At 41.8% G+C, this 21,341-nt stretch overlaps 1 protein-coding gene across 5 annotated transcripts in view; it reads right to left on the reverse strand.

Annotated features, from left to right (window-relative positions):
* Nucleotides 1-2,858: 2,858 nt before the first annotated feature.
* ERCC8 (ERCC excision repair 8, CSA ubiquitin ligase complex subunit) overlaps nt 2,859-21,341 on the reverse strand; it is a 52,986-nt gene continuing 34,503 nt past the window's right edge. For 3 of the 5 annotated variants that reach the window (XM_077816888.1, XM_077816885.1, XM_077816889.1), the window contains 2 exons: nt 10,768-10,854; nt 2,859-3,985 (listed from right to left, as the gene is read on the reverse strand). In XM_077816888.1, the coding sequence (XP_077673014.1) occupies nt 3,929-3,985; nt 10,768-10,854 (144 nt within the window). In that variant the 3' untranslated portion in view covers nt 2,859-3,928. Of the gene's footprint in view, nt 6,891-6,914; nt 8,720-10,767; nt 10,855-21,341 lie in introns of those variants that run through there. The other 2 variants (XM_077816886.1, XM_077816890.1) reach the window with 2 other exon arrangements.

Here is a 21,341-nt window from a genome sequence, read left to right on the forward strand (position 1 = left end):
TGTGATATTTGTTGCTTTTCTTAAAGCCCCACATGCTGGAGTAAAGTGATTACTGAAGATTGCTGGAGATAAGTGAGATGAAAATCTTAACTTTCAATTAAATAAATATAGCTTAGTCCTCATGATTGCAGAGAAAAGCTTGTAAACATGAACTCCAATAGCTCAAACAAGAAGACACAAAAGACCCCTGCATTTATTACAGTTTCATGGATTTTGAGGGGTTTAAACACATTATTTTTGAATGCTTGGAGTTGACAATACTGATGGCTTCAAGTGACAATGCTGGCTGGCCCTTTGTACCTTAGTCCTGGCTATAAGGAAAAAGAAACCTGTTTTCCTCCATCTTGGGTCATTCAGAAGGGTCCACTGCTAAATCACTAGCAGACTCCTTTCAATCCTCATAACCAAACAGAAACATAAAATCATACATCATATCTGAGAGTCTCTTCAGGCAGAGTTCATGCAGAGATGAAGCAGGCTGTTTCCAAGGGTTGCCTAACTTTTCAGTAGGACTGGCTCAATTCCCTCTTTAGACTGGAAGGAAAACGGAAGAGTGAAAGAGAAAGAACTCTAAAAGCAAATCATTTCCTTTTCATGTTACAGTACTTGTCCTGCCAAGTCCTGGTGGAAAACTTCCTATTTTACTGGAAGGCAAAGCAACTTTTCTGGCCAGGATAGATCCCTGGCCTGACCTTCCCTGCAGGGAATTAACCCCTTCCCAAGCATTATCCCAGTACCAACTGCTATAGCAGAAGTGCCCTCAGTAAACTACTTCCTTCTCTATGGAACCACTTGCTTTCACAAGCAGTAGAATTTCCCTTTTCTAAGTTGATCTGAGCTTCCAAATTTCTTTCAGACTATCAGGCAATATTTCATAAAGATGCTCAGATACCATGGAGGTGGATATGGCAAAAATAATCAAAACAGAACTCTTAACTTCTCAGGCTTGAATGGCACACAGAAGCAAGATCTGGGACTGTTCTATAGCTTCTACAATTCAATGTAGTCTATACCTGGCACTGTTTCAAATCCTGCTACACAGCATTCAGTTCTATCTTTGTTTAGTATCTCGTGACTTCTGTCATAAAATTGAGGGAAAGAAATTACTGTGACAGTCCTGTTACATTTATATGGCATATTTCACCCAGAAGAATCCTTAATGTATCAATGAACTACAGTAACTTTTGAAGAATGCAGCAGCAATTTAAAAAAAAAACAATAAAATCGCCTGTAATATTTTAGGGAAGGAAGTAAATGTCAAAACTGAATCTTTAGGGGAAATCTAAACAATCTATTACTTGCAATGGAATTTGTCCAGAATTTGTGTAACGACAATTAATATGCTGTATAGTGCCCAGGTGTTTAATAACTTGGGGACTAGCCATATGCTATGAGGCACTGCCAGCCTGATGTAAGATTTTTGGCTTCTGGGAGGTGGGAGTTGGCCAGGACTTTTGGCTTATGTCAGTGAATACAAACTGGCCCCACCTTCCCTTAAACTCCCCTCCCTTCAGCTTGGAACTAAAGCCAGGAGGGCTGGGAAAGAATTGGTACACTGCAATACTATACAGAATGAAGCCAGGCAGAGATTCCCTTGGTGCTCAGAAAGTGGGGGAATGGGAAGCATGTAGCATTTCAATTGGAAGAGAAAGGCAGTGCCAGAAAGAGGACAGAGAGTCAATGGCTGTCAGTTTGGAACCCTGGCTGGAAAATGAAAACTTGCTTTACCGTATTTGTCTTCTTCCAAGTGACAAATTTGGATCTCTCTACCTCCCATTTAGTATGGAACACAAAAACTACCCTGGGTCTACTTCTTTAAGTACCAACGTTTTCGATGATCACTGCACAGCTCAGGAAGAACTGATTAGTATGTAATTTATTTCTCCTTTTGATGGTTGGCTCTGAAGTAATGCACAAATCAGGAGAGTGGTTTAAAAAACACAGGCTCTAATGAACATTTCTCTCAAGACAAAAAACCCCACCTTTTTAGTAAATTTGGAAAATGTGAAGTACAAATATTATATGCAGTATGAAGCACCTGTATATATACACATAACATGCAACAAAAATGTTGCCCAATAATACAAATAGTTTATTCATTTAGCTTTTGTCTTGTAATAAAGCTTATTTTCATTAAGTTACCAAGATTCCCTAGGCTTCAGGAGGAAAAGAACTAACAACTGGTAATTAAATGAAAGTTTCATCTTTAAGAAGCCAATTTCAATTTGCTATATTCCCCTACAGTTACGGGGTCTGGGCTGGTCCCTTGAACTAAGATTAAGTGAAGCTTTGGGAATCTCCCTGCCCCCAACTAGTACAGCTTCATAACAACTTTAAGGGAGGCCAAATTTTGGGTTTCAACATTCCTGGCAATTGTAAACTTAGTATTCTTTATAGTAACACTTTTGAATTACTAGGATTTCCTTGAGTCTCTCTATGCCCCTTTCACTAGACTGGTGTATGGAATAACAGTATGCAATTTTTAAAAAATAGCACATAAAACTTTTACAAATGTAATTCTGAAATGTGCACTAGTGACATACAGTACACAGGCTAAATAATTTTCATCCAGTTGCTTAACACTTTTCCCCTTGTTGTTTGAATCCTGCTCCTCCATTTGGTATAAACTTTTCCCTTTGAAGTACTGCATCCCAGCCATCCTTCCCTCACTTGATGGGAAGCCTTTTAGTGCAGCTCCTTAACTCAGTCCTCAGGGAATAGTGAGTGCTGCTCCTGTAGCACACTCAGCCCAGCACTGTGCTAGGAACTGACCCACCAAACCTCCTGCATGACAGTACAGAGCAAAGACCCTAGCCACACGTTCAGTTGAAATGAAGACATTTTGAAGGACTGTTTTTTACATTTCCATTTTATTCAAATTTTTCTTCTGACTTGAGGTTTATTAAATCCATAAGGCTACATTATAACCAAAGAGGGACAACACACCTAGCACAGACAGGAGACTCTCAGCTTGCTGAGATTCCTCTCAGTCGTCTTGTTGAGAAAGGGAGAGCAGGTCTTGCACACCCAGAACAGGCAGGAGGTTCAACCTCCTAAGTCACAGCACATTGGCAGAAGCCCAGTGACTCAGCACTAGGTTTCCCTTTCTCCTCCTCCTCCTGACTCTTTGGCTGTCACAGAAGCCAAGTCCATTCAGCGTTTGCCTGCCGCTATCCATGAACTCTCCCCTCCACTTGGGGGGGGAGGGGGGGTTCATGCAGCAGAGGATGCCCACTGATCTTATGATCACCTTAACAGGACCAATAAGATCTTATTCCATGTAATTTGCTTCTATTTTTAAATACCTGGGATGGGGTCAGATATTAAATTGATGGGGGCTATATAAATACCTATATAAATAATGCCTCAATTCTAATTGAGGAAGCTGGATTCCATAATGCACCCATGGAGAGGCATCTGTAAAATGGGGATAATACAAAGGAACTAGGACTTACACACCCCAGCTCCTCTCCACACTCATCTAGTCTCAATCTGCCCCATTTAGATCCCCTGAAAATAGAAGGAATCATTAGTCCTCACTGTTTTAGTGAAACCAGAAGAGAGACGGGGTGTACTAGCATCTGATCATCAGAATTTTTGCTTTTCTTAATATGCAGCTCAACAACTAGGTACAATATACCAAATTGCTTTGCCTAAAGTTTGGGGGTGGCGGGGGTGGGTGGGAAGAGAGTGAGAAGGCCAGGTGAAATAAAAGAATACGATTTCAAAATATAGTAATAACACAGAAGAAACATTAAGACAGTACAAGAAAGTAACTTTCCAAGAAAATCTCATTTCTGAAAGCCTGAGTTTTAAGGAACTCTGCAAAGAAGCTGATGACAAATACTTGTTCAATTCTGCAGATAAAGTCCTTTCTTCACAAACATGGTGCATGAATGTCAGTTTTATATCAACAGCTAATTGAGATTCATCCTTCATCATCACTGCTGCTCCATCCATCTTCAAATGCTGGATTTAAGTGTTGCTGAAGTAGAAGATAACAGATTTTTTTTTCAATAGTTTGCTTTTTAAAAAGTGAGTGAAATCATTAAAATTTAATTATGATTTAATAAAATATGTAATTATTAAGAACTCAATTAAGGTCACTACTCAAGTCATTTCTTACATTACCATCTGAATATAAACTAATAATTTTCTCTGATTTTTACAGCATTTTTGAAGCTGATGGTTGTCCATCCTATAAACAAACAGAAGAGTACATTATGAAAGAAAGTAGTATCCTGCATATGACCGACTTAGTCACATGGTTTCTGGCACATGGATTGGAATGGAAAATTTCTTACCCAGTAATTTCTTTTCTGCTAACAGCATCTCCCACAATTCTGTTACATATGGGCTATTCCCTTCCTGTCTACAATTTGCAGAGGCAGTTCAAAGCTGCAGGAGAGCCTGTGATAGCCACACACCTTCTCCTGCTTGCTGCCAGATGATTCATTCAACAGCTGTGAGAAAGCTCTTAGAAAATTAACAACAACTTCAGTGAACTAATGAATTATGTACAATAGGCCACTGCCTACATGGTGACTATCCAAATAAAATGCTGACTCCTGGTTGTGAAGCCATCCAGTAGGGTATAATTGGGGATGATCCTGTTAGCAGACAGAAAATTATTGGGTAAGAAATTTTCCATTCTGCAGCCAAGCATCTCCCACAATTCAGATATGTATGAGAAGTAGCATGCAGTGAACTGGAATAGGGAGGGACAGAGAAGTGAACATAAATAGGATATACCCCACTTTTTGAATTGTTCAAATGGCCAGGTTATGTCTGGACCACCACCTGCAGCACCTTTCTGCCAAAGGCCTCTGTGGATGCAGAAACTCCACCCTATAGTGTCTGACAGAGGCATTAGCCAATGATCACGTGGCTGCTTCTCAGATCTCTGTTGTAGACGTGCCTCTCTTTCGGCCCATGAGGTTGCCATGGATCTTGTAGAATGCACTTTCATTTTCCAGAACCGGCAAGCTGAATGACTTGTATGCCTCAGCAATGTACAGTCCGATCCACTTGGTATGGGATAGCTTAGACACTAAGCCTTGGCACCTCGGGATGAAAGGAAATGAAGACAGCCCGATCTCATTGAGCATTCTGTATGCTTGATATAAATATTCAGTGCTCTTCTGACACCTAGGGTGTGCCACTGCTTCTTGGTCAGGTGCTGTGGCCATGGGCAGAACAAACAGAGGCTCAAGGGTGGTTGGGTGGTTAGGGCTTTCAACACCGGTGGTAGTTCCCACTTAGGGAAGATCGGTCTGACCACTGGTTTGGCCACTCTGATTGCTCTGACAAATCTGCATACCTGAGGGTTCTGCCAAGGAGCCCACGGATCCTGTAAATCGTACACTACTTACGGCTCGCAGCTGGTAGGCTACAGTGTTGGGCAAAAGACCTTTATCTACATATTCCTGAAGGAAGTGCAGAGTGGCCAGAATCCCAGGATCCCTTGGACCTCTGCTGTGCTCCTGCATCATGAACTGAATTTGTAGGAGCAGGTTTTAGTGTGGAAGCTCTCCTGGATGAGAGTAGAGTCCTGATCATTTGAGAAGACTGGCTGAGAGCAGCTAATGCTTCCCTCTTTCAATAGCCAAGCTGCCTGTTGAAGACTATCTGGGTCTGGGTGGACAAATGGGTCTTGGAAAAAAGATGTCGGGTCTTGCCAAAAGCTGCAACAGTGGTTCCAGCTTTAATTCTACTAAATCAGAGTACTAGGGTCTCCTTGGTTGGTATGTAGTTAGAGCTGTCTCCCTTCCTTCTTCTTGCCTTATTGTTTGGATCACCTTCCCTAGAAGAAGAAAGGATGGGAATGTGTGTAGTAGGCCTTGCGGCCATCTGTGCAACACAGCATATGTCCCCGTGGGGTCTGCTTGCTAGGTAAAGAATTTTGGCCATTTTGTCTTCCTGAAATTGACAAACAGGTCAACTGAAGGGAGACCGAAAGTCTGCAAGATCAGAGTGAAGACTTCCTGGTGCAGGCATCACACTGAGTAGTTGACTTTGCATCTGCGGAGCCAGTCTGCCTTTAGGTTTAGCTCTCCCTTTTATATGTATCACCTTTAGGGAAGGGAGAATCTTCTTTGTCTTTTCATTGTTTCCATCACTTCTACACTCCTTGTTCCCCTTTGGTTGTTTATGTATGCAGTCGTGGTTACCTGGCTGAACCAAGACATGGTTGCCCTCCTGATGCACTATGCTGTTCTGGATCCCGGAAGCACTCCCCACACTCTTCAGCCTGGCACATGTTGTGAGAACCAACAGGTCTGGAAGGTATATGGGAAGATCCCTGTGGATGTTCTCTGAGACTATCCATTATTTAGGGGATTCCAGCACCTGGTTTGGAACTGGAAAGTGGTCTTGCATTCACTCCAAGGAATGGTCCCATACTCCTAAGAAAGGCCAGGAGACACCAGATGTGTGACCTAGTCCTTGGGGAGACCCATGTGTACGAGAGCAGAAGGCCCAGTGGATAGAGACTCTGAATTATGGTTGGCCTTATGCATTTGTCCAGCACAGATATCATATCTTGGATCATCTGGAACCTGTCTAGATGAGTGGATCTTTGTCATTGAAGTGTATCTCCACTCCTAGGTGAATTATGTTTGTCTAAGGAATCGGGGAGCTTTTCCTGGTGTTATTGCAAAGTCTTGTGCTTGGAGACAATCCAGAGTATAGGTTGTAACACTGCATGCTGTGGTTTGTGCGCTGTGTCTTCTTGTGATTACAACCAGCCACTTAGGACTCTGGATGCAGAGGGTGAATCAGAAAGAAGGATTTAGTTATGCTGAGGATTTTGTTGGTTTCGAGGAATATTGATCTAGGTTTCCTTGGAAGCTTCTGCTTCAGATCCTTTTCCCCATGCCACTGTAGAAGTACTGTAATGCAATCAGAATCATGAAAGTGCAACTTACCTTTTATATGACTGCACTCAAAAACAAAGAGCCTACAAGACAAAGCATGAAGGGGCATACGAACGTTTAGCATATCAGGCATGTAAATACCATGCAACAGCAGCCACAACAGTGCCATGTGAATGCTTGTTCTCATTTTCAGGTGACATTGTAAATAAGAGGCAGGCAGCATTATCTCCCATAAATGTAAACAAACTTGTTTGTCTTAGCAACAGGCTCAACAAGAAGAACTGAGTGGACTCATATGAGGTGAACTGAAAAATACTATTTCTTTTATCTTTTTACAGTGCAAATATTTGTAATAAAAAATAACAAAGCAAGCGCTGTATACTTTGTATTCTTTGTTGTAACTGAAATTAATATATTTGAAAATGTAGAAAAAGATCCAAAAATATGTATAATAAATTTAAATTGGTATTCTATTATTAACAGTGTGATTAAAACTGTGCTTAATCACAACTATATTTTTGATCTAGTTAATTTGTTTTGCGTTAATTGCATGCATTAACTGTGATTAATTGACAGCCCTAATATAAATATAAAAACACATTTTAGTTTAAGACTTGGTTTAATCAGGTGTCCTCATTTTGCTCTCCTTCTTTGGAGGTATCAGTGGGAAAACATGCATCATCATAATGCTCAAAAAGAAAGATCTATTAATAAAAAGTTTCTTCCAGGCCACTAAGAGACATCCATCTGGTCTTGGAAAAGTTCTGCTGGATTTTTTTGGTTTGTGTGTGTGTGCGAGCAATGCCTTTTTCTCTTCTTCCCCGTCTGCTTATAGGGGCAAGTGGTACACTATTCATCCTGATCTGGGGACTGTACAATAGAGGGGTATTGTTATACATCCCTCAATTCAGAAAATAGTTGTTAGATGTCCCAGAAGCTTGAAAGATTGTTTGCCTGCTCCTCCTAGTTAGTAAGTACTATATGAGTAATCTAGTACCACTTGGAGCTATACTCAGGAAATCAGTATCATTCTGAACATGTGAAGGGATTTCTCATGTACCCTTATGTAATCCCACATAGGTGCCTCTGTTCTGGTCACAGACTGCCTGAAGTGCTCAAGGCTTTAACGTGGAGCCACACTGTGAAGCTGGGAAGGGGCATCGAGAGACCCTTCCCTACCTTTCAGAGTCTGAGCCCCTTTTCATGGCACAGCATGGTTTATGGCTGATGCTCAGAGGGCAAAATTCCCATTCTGCTGCTGCCTCAGATCTATGCCACTTTCCTGGCAGAGTGAGAGTCCGTGGGCTGAAAGCCAGAAAGCCCATGCAGCCAACTCCCATGAGGCTGCAGTCTGAGGCAGGGCTGCACAGGAGGGAGAGACTTCTCCGCATGCCTAGATATGCTGCAGGGTGGGAGAGGGACGGTGAGCATGCTATAGTGCACGGGGAGAGACTCCGTGCGGGAGAAAAGTCCTAGCAAACACTCTTTCAGGAGGAGAAAGCAAAAGTAGGGTTGCCAACTACCCGGGTTTTAGCCAGACAGTCTGGTTTTTGGCTTCTTGTCCAGGAGCCATTTAGGGTTGCCAGATGCCTGGTATTAGACCGGAAAGTCTAGTCAAAAAAGGGACCTGGCAGTGTCTGGTCAGATGCACTGACCAGACACCAAAAGTCCAGTATTACTGCGGGGCAGGGGGAGATGCCAGGTCATTAACCCACACCAACCCCTGCTTACTGGGTCTGCCTCCTACCTGCAGGAAGGCTCCTTGTCAGGCTGCAGCAGCTCCTGTCCCATCCACAAAGCAGAGGGAGCCCAGCTTGGAGGATGGGGGACAAGTTGGAGACCATCTAGAGAGCAATGGGAGAGCAGGAGGAGACAGGGGAGGAGCAAGTGACTGGGGCGGGCCCTTGGGGGAAGAGGCAGAGAAGGGGGAAGGGCCTTGGGGGTCCGGTTACCAGCAATTAGAAAGGTGGCAACCCTCGGCAAAGGAGAAGGGGTTTAACCCCTGATTTTCACCCCACCCCATAACAGCAGTACTTGCTCCCTTGCGCAGGACACTCTTGCTTTTGCCTTTCTGGGACCCAGAGTCTGGGGTAAGTCCTGCAAAATCCAGAGAGTATCGTGAGAATCTGGATTCACGGTGTGAGGAAGCGGAGCTGTGTACGAGCCCTACTTCTCTCCCCAGAGATTCTAGGACCAATTTTAGGACTTGTGGGGTGACCCGTAGCCTTTGTTGCTCCAGGATTTACCCCCTGGATTGAGTCCTCCTCATCCTCAGAGCGTCCCCCTGTCTGCTCTGTCTACCCTGGTTGGGTTTTTCAGTGGAGTTGCAGCTACCTGGGGAGGAGGGGCCCCTCAACATGCCTGTCTGACTCAGAGCCCCATGCCCTAGCAGAGAGAGTCAGCTGGCTGGACACAGGCTGGGCATATTTTAACCTTTTGCCAAGCCTGAGAAACTTGATGCATATATAGAGCACCTTTTGGATTTTGCCTGGTGTTTGTACAGCTGCTCTGCCAGATCTGAAAAAGGGCAGAGGAACTTGGCAGGGAGGTACTACTCGGGTTGCCAGCAATGTTCCCTCTAACTTTTCCCATCCATGTGCAGAATTAATTTTGCTATATGCACCAATATGGAGGTGATGTGTGGTGGGGGTGGAGCCGAGGGGTTTGGAGTGTGGGAAGGGGCTCGGGGTGGAGCCAAGGGTTGGCGGGGCTGGCAGGCTCCCTACTGGGCTCCGTGCAGCTCTGCGGAAGTGGCAGGAACCACAGTACTGAGCCCCCTCCCACAACCAAACTGCCCCAGCAGTGGCCGGTGCAACTGGCCCAGGGGCCGTCTCATCTGCTCGGGCAGCCTCAGAGCCAACCGCACTGGCCACTGCAGAAATCACAGAGGTCATGGAAAGTCACGGAATTTGTGACTTACATGACAGACATGAAGTCTTAATGATGAGGGCAATCCTTAGAGACCAAAAATTGAAGGAAGCAATTTATGCGCCTTTGGAAGGTACTGTTACTTAGGTTTTCCCTTTGGAAGCTGAAATTAGAGGTATTCCTACCAAGGAACACACACTACTCTAGTTATCACAGAATAGTTAGAAAACAAACAAAATAAAGACTTTTAAAAAATAACTTTACCAATATGCAGTACCAACTGTAAATCATGGAACAGCTAACAGATCTCCAGTTTAAAAAAGGATGATGAAACTGGACCTCATTTCATAAATAGGTCCTGTAAGACAGAGACCTAAATCTAAATTCACTTTACAATAATGTCTAAGAAATTAGATTGTTTAAAAAAAATAAAAATTTCCAGACTTTGTTTGTAAGCTTCAATGATTCATTAAAAATCTGTAGATGTATCAAAAGTTTCTTGGGAACTTGGATAGTAAATACATACCCGCCCCACCTTCCTTTTGTCTCAGACAGACTCTTGAGTAAGCCTGCTTAGAATTTTCCTGATACTTCCAGATCCAACAGTAATTGGATGCGAAAAACTGCTACCCTTAATCTCACTGTTCGTTTACTACTCTAACTTTTTATTATTAATTTTGTTACTATATTTCCAAAGGACCTTAAACTATGGCAGGTAAAACATAGCATGGAAATTACAAAGGCTAAGAAGAAAGTCAAATAGCCAAACAACATAAAAACAAGAAACACTTCAAATACAGGAGAATCAGGAACTCTAGTAGAGAACTGGCAGATCCATTAGGCTACTCCACACCATAGGAAAAGCATATTGCAGAGAAAAGACAGCTAGATCATTTCTGTGTATCAATCTTCACTGCAAAGGGCAATTGGGAAATATTTTCCTCATATCTAATTTTTCCCCTTTGCTGTAAAAAAATAAATAAATAAAAGGACAATTGACATTCATAGAACATTCTATATATACCTTTTCAGCATCTTCATCGGGCATTGGCTCTCGTAGAGCTGGAACCCACGCAAGGATATTGCAATCTTTGCTACCACTATATAGTTCCTGTGAGAAAAAGCAAAAATAACTTCACTCCGTATTTGCTGAATATTGAACAAGAAATGCTTATGAGAAATATTATATTTAAATGACGTTGAATGTTTAGAAATAAAGAAACATTCTTAGAATCCGATCTGTAACGTAATCTAGATCACTGCAGATTTTAAAATGTAAAAAAGTCAATAGGACACAACTGCTGCCAATTTCCTTAGGAAGAGCTTACCAAAATAGCATTGCTACCATTTAAATTGATTTTACTGTTAAATTTAACTCATTTCTCATCTCCCTGTCAACTGTATTTCAAGTTTCTTCAGAGCAAAACTTCTTCCTTTGACACAATAGATCAAAAATTTAGGCTTTGTCTACATGGATGGTTTAAACCAAATTAAGTCGAGTTAATTCTGTTTGAAAATGCTTGCATTCACCTGACGCAATCCACTGTAGTATACTAACTCTTCATTTGCGATAAACTCTGGAGTCCTTCAAAGAACTTTGCTGTGAATTGAGTTAGTACAGTGTCATAAATATAAAGGGAAGGGTAAAGCCCTTTAAATCCCTCCTGGCCAGAGGAAAAATCCTCTCACCTGTAAAGGGTTAAGAAGTTAAAGGTAACCTCGCTGGCACCTGACCAAAATGACCAATGAGGAGACAAGATACTTTCAAAAGCTGGGAGGAGGGAGAGAAACAAGGGTTTGTGTATCTGTCTATATGCTGCTTTTGCCGGGGATAGACCAGGAATGGAGTCTTAGAACTTTCAGTAAGTAATCTAGCTAGGTATGTGTTAGATTATGATTTCTTTAAATGGCTGAGAAAAGAACTGTGCTGAATAGAATGCTGTTTCTGTCTGTGTGTCTTTTTTGTAACTTAAGGTTTTGCCTAGAGGGATTCTCTATGTTTTGAATCTAATTACCCTGTAAGGTATCTACCATCCTGATTTTACAGGGGTGATTCCTTTACTTCTATTTCTATTAAAAGTCTTCTTGTAAGAAAACTGAATGCTTTTTCATTGTTCTCAGATCCAAGGGTTTGGGTCTGTAGTCACCTATGCAAATTGGTGAGGATTTTTACCAAACCTTTCCCAGGAAGTGGGGTGCAAGGGTTGGGAGGATTTTGGGGGGAAAGACATGTCCAAATTACGTTTCCCAGTAAACCCAGTTAGAGTTTGGTGGTGGCAGTGGATATTCCAAGGACAAAGGATAAAATTAATTTGTATCTTGGGGAAGTTTTAACCTAAGCTGGTAAAAGTAAGCTTAGGAGGTTTTCATGCAGGTCCCCACATCTGTATCCTAGAGTTCAGAGTGGGGGAGGAACCTTGACATACAGTGTATTGTTCATGCGCATGCGATGCTGCTGCCAACTACTTGGCAGTCCTCGAACAGCTATCCCACACTGCTTTCCAAGCAACCATTACTGACTTGTCTGTTTAACTGTGTACCCTACCCTGCTCTGGCATCAAGTTGGCTGGATGTTCCCTCCTCCATTTAAAAGCTGGCACGGGATCAGATTTTGCCCATTTGCTCCTGGATTCTAGTATATCAGAACTACTGCAATATTACTCTGGAATCCCTGCAACATGCCTCAAGCAGCCGCTTGGAGCTGTATTAAGACCCTGAATCTTATCACAACCTGAGGTGGAGCATCCGTGCTGTAAATTCTTGTGGTCAAGCACCGCAATAAAGAGCTTTTTTGTGGACATTGCTAAGCAGATGTCTGCGACTAGGATGCTGACCAGTGTCAGATAATGTGCAAATTGCTCAGGAGAATCTATATTAAAACAAGGGATGACAGTGCCTAGCATTAAATGAGGACATTGAAATAACAGACATCATGGAAACTTCCTAGAATGAGGCAAATCAGTGGGACACAGAAATAACAGGCTACAAAATACATAGGAATAACAGAGTAGGTCATGCTGGTGGGAGAGTGGCACGATACGTCAAAGCATAAAGTCAAATAAAGTAAAAATTGTAAATGAATCAACTAACAGACTTCTCTATTGATAAAAATTTCTTGAAAGTAAGTGTACAGCAGTAGGAATATATTACCGACCACCTGACCAGTATGGTGACAAGCGACTGTGAGATGCTTAGGGAGATTAGAGAGACTATTACTGCATCTTCTACCTTCGTAACAATCCTTATATTGACTGGGTATATGTCACCTTAGCGGAGATAAAATGTTTAGACCCCATAAATGATTGCTTCTTGGAGTAGCTTATCCTGGAATCCACAAGGGGAGAGGCAATTCTTGATTTAATCCTCAGTGGAGCACAGAATCTGGTCCAAGAAGTGAATAAAACTGAACTACTCAGTAACAGCGGCCATAATGTAATTAAATTTAACATTTAAGGAGGAAAATACCAAAGACAGTCACCACATTTAACTTTAACTTCATTTAACTCAGTCACACATTTAACTTTAACTTTAACTTCACTTAGCATTTAACTTCAAAAATGAGGAAGCTAGCAAAACAGAAATTAAATGCAACAGTCCCAAGGGTGAAATACCTGCAAACTGCAAGGAGACTATTTAAAAACACCATAATAGAGGATCAATCTAAACATATACTCCAAATACCAAAACAATGCCACGATGGCTAAACAGCAGAATAAATGAGGTGGATAGAGGCAAAAGGGCATCCTTTAAAAATTGGAAGTGAAATCCTATTGAGGAAAACAGAAAGGAACATAAACAGATATAAAATTATAAGGTAGGCCAAGAAAAAATTTGGAAAGCAACTAGCTAAAGACAAAATTTAACAGCAAAGTATTTTTAAAATACATCAGAAGCAAGAAGCCTGCCAAAAAGTCAGTGAGGCCACTGGATCAAGGTGCTAAAGGGACACTCAAGGAAAACAGGGTAATTGCAGAAAAGCTAAATAAATTCTTAGCTCCGATCTTCAGAGAGAGAATATGAGGGAGATCCCTACATCTGAGACCTTTTTTTAAGGTGACATAGCTGAGGAACTCTCCCAGAATGAGGTGTCAATAGAGGAGGTTTTGGAACAAACTGATAAATTAAACAATAAGAAGTCATCAGAACCAACTGCTATACACCTCAAGAGTTCTGAAGGAGTTCAAATATGAAAGAGCAAAACTACTAACTGTGGTATATAACCTATTGCTTAAATCAGCCTCTGTACCAGATGATTGGAGGAGAGCTACCGTAACACCGATGTTTAAAAGAGCCTCCAAATGGGATCCTGGCAATTACAGGCTGGTAAGCCTACCTTCAGTATCAGGCAAACTGGCTGAAACTATAGGAAACACAGATGAACATGATATGTTGGGGAAGAGTCAATAGAGCTTTTGTAAAGTGAAATCATTCCGTACCAATCTATTAGGACCAGAGCTGTTCAACATATTCATAAATGATTTGGAAAAGAGGGGTAAACAATGAGTTGGCAAATTTTGCTGACGATACTAAATTATTCAAGGTAGTTAAGTCCAAAGCTGACTGCAAAGAGTTACAAAGGGGTCTCCCTAAACTGGGTAACTGAGCAACAAAATGGCAGATGAAATTCCGTGTTGATAAATGCAAAGTAAGGAATAGCTGCATAATCCTTCCCCTTTATAGCTCACAACTCCCACTCCTGTAGCACTTCTGGGGAGACCATCTTGGTAAATAACTTCACAGTGTATCTTTCTGGCCTGCCCTTTCCCTTTTGAATAAAGCCATTTTCTGCCTGCCAATCACCTGTCTCTGTGTAACATTATCCGGAGTCAGGACAATCTAAAACTGGTGTAGGGGGGTTTACTATCTAGTTTGCTCCCAGATGCCCCCTACTAAGCCCTCTGACACCATATAGACACCTTCATAATTCCCCTCCCCTACCACACAACCAGGAACATAGTTCTTAAAAACACCAGACTCCAAGGCACAATAGCAAAGTCAAATAGCATATACTGCACAGACAAAAACGCCAATGCACACTCTGCTTATCTCTGAGGTACCCTCAAAACTGGGAAGAATCTCAGGGAGGTGAAGTCAGAAATGCTTATTAAAAAAATGCTGTCACAGCCTCTCTGGAATATGAATAACCAACTGTGATTTTTATTAATACTCCCACAACTACGGCACCCACACTGGCCAGACCCCTCAAAGACAGGGACTTTATGAACGGCTGAGTATTTGGCTAACCTAAGGGAGAAAAAAAATCAGAAAACATGTGATGAAGTGTTGGACCTCATTCCACGGCTCCTCCTAGTACCACAAAAATGCCAAACAAAACACTCCCCTGCCCCCCAAAATAGCAGAGAGGTGCAGACAGTATTTGAGGATGGAGAGAAAGACAGACAGGGAGCACTAGAAAGAGATTGTGGGAGTGGCCAAGGACAGCATGGCAGTTGCCAGCAACAGCCCTGCCATGACAAAATACAGCTCCAAAAAAGACAGGGAGATGCAGAGGCAATACAAAGCCAAAACGCCCTGCCGAAGTGCATATTGCTGTTGGTGTACAGTCTGCACTGCCTGCTATCCTCACACACAGCCATGTTATGCAGCCCCTAGACAATACAGACTACTGGGAACAACAATATTACCCCACTGTGCACCCGCAGAAGTGCTCCCGGAGGCCAATCCCTTCACAGGGCACTGAACAGCTGCACCTGGGATTCCAGCTCTTCTGAGCCCTGTAGCACTCTTGATACCTTTGAACCTCACCACTAAATATTGGAAGGCTCACAAACAAGAAGAGAGAGATGAAAAATGTATATTCACCTATGACTTTAAGCCTCCCAACCCCTTGTGTTGTGCCCAGAACTGCACTGTTGCACTTTGGTATTTTGTTTCACTATTGTTTTAATTAAAAGTTTAATTAAAAGTCCTTGGACAATAGATTGTTATTGTTACATAATTTAAAATGTTTCATTATTGTTTCATTTAAAGGTTTATTTTTGTTTGTTACACAATATATCATTAATAACAAAAACATTAAAAACTTCATTCATAAGGAGTCAACAAGGCATTTTACACAGAAAAGCATTACATTTTATATAATACATAAGGTTTTACAAAGTATCTAAGCAAAAACACAAGGTAAAAATAGGATGGCCACAACGTTGCATCTCCTCTGGTCATAAAACACTGAGCTGCTCTTAGTCCATACTACCCCCACAGGCCTGAGACTCAAAATTAAGAATTATGCATCCTTGACAGAACTACCCTGGCTGTTTCCATTTTATATTGGATGCCTTGCTGGTTGCTTAAACCACTGAGCAAGATGCTATGCACAAGTCTCCCACTTATAATTAAGGCTTTCTCCTTTACTCTCAAAAATACTGTGCAAAATATAAACATATTGCTACCAGCGTTGGCATGTTTTTTTCTGCTGCTTCCAACCTATTCCACGAACAGCATCACCTTCCTTTCAAATGCACACTCCTCTACCATTCTGCACCTAGTGAGGCAGTAGTTAAACAGTTTGTTCCTTCTGTCCACGCAGCCCATGAATGACCAAGGAAGCAGAGGATAACCTGGATCTCTCAGGATAACCAGAGCAACGCCAACTCCGTTAATGTCCACAGTGCTCCTGGGGGCAAACGTTCCTTTCTCCACTAAGGTAAGCACCTGAATTCTGAAAGATCCTAGCATTATGAGCCCTTCCAGACCATACTGCTTTTATTTCTGTAAACCTGTAAATGGAGAAATACCCCTTTCTGTTTATAAATTCTGATCCCTGATCTGGGAAGCAGTGTGGGGGCGGGGGTGTGTGTGTGTGTGTGTGTGTGAGGAGAAATAATAGGCACATGGGTACCATCAATTGCCTCAATACAATTTGGGAAGCTCACGTATGCAAAACCACCAATGATCTCCTGAGCATTACACCAAGCTTTCTAAATTGGTGCAACAGCACCTTTCCCATGGTATCACACGCCTGCATAACAACAGCCGATATCCCCATGCTGAACTGGTTAGATACGGACTGGCAGCATTCAGGGGTGGCCGGTTTCTAGATGGCAGTAGTAACCCACTTGTCCACAAATGGGTGTCACCACACGATGGTATGCTGCCACTGCAACTCCCCACAGCTCAGCACATTTCTCCAAACAGGTTGCCTTCCCCATCAGGAAATTCTCTCACCACTGCTGGTCATCCCAGGTCTGCACAACCACCTTTCCAACCAATCCATATTGGTTTCCCAAGCCCAGAAACAGCATGGCACAGGGTGAAGCTGCTCCAAGAACCGGTCCTGTACTATCAATTGTTGGTGTCTTCCTTTTCTTCCTCGCACTGCTTCCTCGGCTGCTGTTAGAGGAGCAGCTGCTGCTGCATCATCTGATTGGTGGTACGGTGGGCAAAGTCCATAACTGAATTAATCCGGCTTTGAATGCTGAAATACAGCTGAAGCAGTTTTTGTTCATTCACTGTTGCCAGCATGGCAGCATGGAGCGTTGTTGGGTTCCTACTGGCTGACAAAAATCGGAAAATGGCACTAGCCCAGCCAAAAATTAAGTATAGGAAAGTGGAAAAGTAAGAGGAAAAAATGGGAATTTTTTGAACATTTGAACTTGCCTGGCTTTTGCTATGCACCCCATAATGCACAGGAAGAAAAATTTCAGAATACACACTGCTCAGCAGCAAAGCAAAGAACCACAGAATACCCTGCAAGAATGCCATGCCTTTAGGATGCAGTAAGCCACCACTGTGCGTACACAATGATGTGCGCTGAAAGAAGGCACACCATCCCACATGCATGCTATTAGTATAGTTTATGTAATGCGTGTTACCTGACATGCATCAAAAAGCTGTGGGTTAAGCTCCCCCTCCCCATAGAGACAAAATCTCAATTATGCAGATGGCCACTTGGGGTTCTGATATTCATCTTATTTGTTTACTAATAACAATGTATTTAAAAAAATTAACCATCTGGAAATAATTTGTGCACATTTATGTCTTAGATGTGCAATTATGGGAGCAGTAAGGAGGTAGGAGAAATCTCATTTATTTCAGGGAGAGAAAAGAAAGAATAGGAACATAATGTGACACTTGTATCATGTTAGGAAGGCAAATATCAAACATGTTCATTATTATTACTGGTCATGTTTATTATGGTAGTGCCTAAGGACCAAACAAGAATGGGGCCCCACTGTGCTGGAAGAGCAGACAGTTCCTGTCCTGAAGAATTTACAATCGAAAGCATCTTCAACTTCTTCGCATTTTATTAATAGGACTCTGGTATTTTCCAGATTGCGATTTATATAGATGCATAGCATAGGAGGATGTTTATATATGGTGCTGTCTCCAAACAGTTATTGAACTGTTAATTATTTGTTAATAATGTTTCACGAAGCACATTTAAGACAAGAAATGCTGCATGTTTGAACAGCTGGAGTGAAATTTACTATGATAGAACAGAATATAAATTCTGCTTAAAGCAGCATTGGCTTTTACACTTAGCTATGGAGCTGCTATGACACCTTCAAAATAAACTCTTCAAAATATCAAGTTAATTTATTGGTATCTAAAATGGATCGTCACTGCTCCTTCTTTCCAAAGGCTCTCTTTTCATATTATATCTAAAATAAGTCCCAGTACAGGCTGAATTGATTAAAACCTGATACCCATTCTATGGCCCGAGTCATGCAAACACTTGTGCACGTGAATAAGTTCTCAATGCGAGTTGTCACACTGGCCTCACTGGAACTATTCACGTAAAGTTGTGTGTGTAAGCATCTGTAAGATCTTCTGGATCCCATAATCCTCTGGAAGCACCTGCGAAACATTTTTTTTCTTTTTGGTTTTTCATGATTAATAGGTATATGCTGTGAAATATAGACACTAATGTGGAATCTTTTAATCTTGCCAACAGTGCATTTAAGTGTTCCCCACCATTTTTAAGGGGAGACTATCGATCAAGTCAGTCTCTATGTATTCAAAGATTTTAAACAATGTTAACTCACTAGGATTTGCATACATCTGTGAATGCTTTGCATGTACTGTTTTCACAGATTATATACTTAAAAACAAATTTTGAAATAAAACTTTAGTCTATAGCAAAGTGCAGATTATCACTAAAGCTTTTTAAAAAACCCAGTCTTTCCTTTGAGCAGTGTAATGGGGACATCAGTATATTTACTGGTTTCAGAGTGGTAGCCGTGTTAGTCTGTATCAGGAGAAAGAACAAGGAGTACTTGTGGCACCTTAGAGATTAACAAATTTATTTGAGCATAAGCTTTTGTGGGCTAAAGCCCACCTCATCAGACGCATGCAGTGGAAAATACAGTAGGAAGATATATATTATACATATACATATATACAGAGAACATGAAAAAATGGGGGTTGCCATACCAACGCTTAACGAGACCAATCGATTAAGGTTGGCTATTATCAGCAGGAGAAAGAAAAGCGACGGTCACATAAAGACTACCCTATACCGGAAACCTACTGACCGCTATACTTACCGACATGCCTCCAGCCTTCATCCAGACCATACCACACCACACAATCCCTTCTCTATAGCCAAGCTCTACGATACAACCGCATTTGCTCCAACCCCTCAGACAGAGACAAACACCTACAAGATCTCTATCAAGCATTCTTACAACTACAGTACCCACTTGCTGAAGCGAAGAAACAGATGGACAGAGCCAGAAGAGTACCCAGAAGTCACCTACTACAGGACAGGCCCAACAAAGAAAACAACAGAACACCACTAGCCGTCACCTTCAGCCTGCAACTAAAACCTCTCCAGCGCATCATCAAAGATCTACAACCTGTCCTGAAGGACGATCCCTCAATCTCACAGATCTTGGGAGACAGGCCAGTCCTCACTTACAGACAGCCCCCAACCTGAAGCAAATACTCACTAGTAACTACACACCAAACAACAAACAAACTAGCCCAGGAACCGATCCTTGCAACAAAGCCCGTTGCCAACTCTGTCCACATATCTATTCGAGGGACACCATCATAGGACCTAATCACATTAGCCACACCATCAGAGGCTCGTTCACCTGCACATCTACCAATGTGATATATGCCATCATGTGCCAGCAATGCCCCTCTGCCATGTACATTGGCCAAACCAGACAATCTCCACGCAAAAGAATAAATGGACACAAATCAGACATCAAGGATTATAACATTCAAAAGCCAGTCAGAGAACATTTCAATCTCCCTGGACACTCAATTACAGACCTAAAAGTTGCAATTATTCAACAAAAAAGCTTCAAGAACAGACTCCAATGAGAAACAGCAGAACTGGAATTAATCTGCAAACTGGACACCATTAAATTAAGCTTGAATAAACGCTGGGAGTGGATGAGTCATTACATTAACTAAAAACTATTTCCCCATGCTAATTTCTCCCCTACTGTTACTCACACTGTTTGACTGGGCCATCCTGATTATCACTACAAAAGTTTTTTTTCTCCTGCTGATAACAGCCCACCTTAATTGTTTGATCTCGTTAAGAGTTGGTATGGCAACCCCCATTTTTTCACGCTCTCTGTGTATATATATAGATATATCCATACCTTCCTACTGTATTTTCCACTGCATGCATCTGATGAAGTGAGCTTTAGCCCATGAAAGCTTATGTTCAAATAAATTTGTTAGTCTCTAAGGTGCCACAAGTACTCCTTGTTCTTTCTGCAGTATATTTACTGTGAACATTATAACTATTCTGTCTTGCTTTCCTGTCCAAGGATTGTATGGTTTTCAGTTAGCCTAGAGTTTACATTAAATAAAATTATATTAACACAAAACAAATAAACTTATTTGAGCTCCTGAGTCAATTAAGAGCAGAACAATATGTAGACTGCAAAGCACGATGCACGTCTGTGGCAGAGTATAGCGTAATTCTGGGAATTCCTAACACAGAATGCACATAAACCTTGTTTAGTTTGTAATTATCTTAATTTTTCTGTACACTTACTGACTTGCCACATCAGGGCAAGTCATCAACTGCCTTTGTAAGTAGTTGTAATAGACACTTACTGTACAAAAAAAGCAAGGTCTCAGGAAGAAAGCAGCTAAATTTTTGAATGAAGTTGCAATTCTTCACACATCAGTGACTCACTTTATACTTAAGGTGCCACGTTTTTGGCACAGGTATTTTTATTAAAAGTCATGGACAGGATGTGGGCAATAAATAATAAATCCCAGATTCATTGAAACCGAAGCTGAAGCCCGAGCCCCGCTGCCTGGGGCTGAAGCTGAAGACCAAGCCCCACTGCCCAGGGCTGAATTATTGGAATATTCAAGACGTCATGGAGGTCTCATAAAATCATGGAAACTGTGACAGATTCATAACCTTATTTATACTGTTCCTTAGGTTTGCATGGTGCTTTACAGACAAGACATTGTCCCTACTTCTGACTGTGTCAGGAGCTCTCAAACAATGTTTATTATCTGAACACCAGACAGTAAATGCGAAACACTGAACTCCTACAGCAGATTTCACAACCAGGCTTCCCCCTGCACAGCCTCCAAAATAATCATAGAATATCAGGGTTGGAAGGGACCTCAAGAGGTCATCTAGTCCAACCCCCT

The sequence above is a fragment of the Eretmochelys imbricata genome, chromosome 5, assembly GCF_965152235.1.
Source record: "Eretmochelys imbricata isolate rEreImb1 chromosome 5, rEreImb1.hap1, whole genome shotgun sequence".
NCBI classification, from domain to species: Eukaryota; Metazoa; Chordata; order Testudines; family Cheloniidae; genus Eretmochelys; species Eretmochelys imbricata.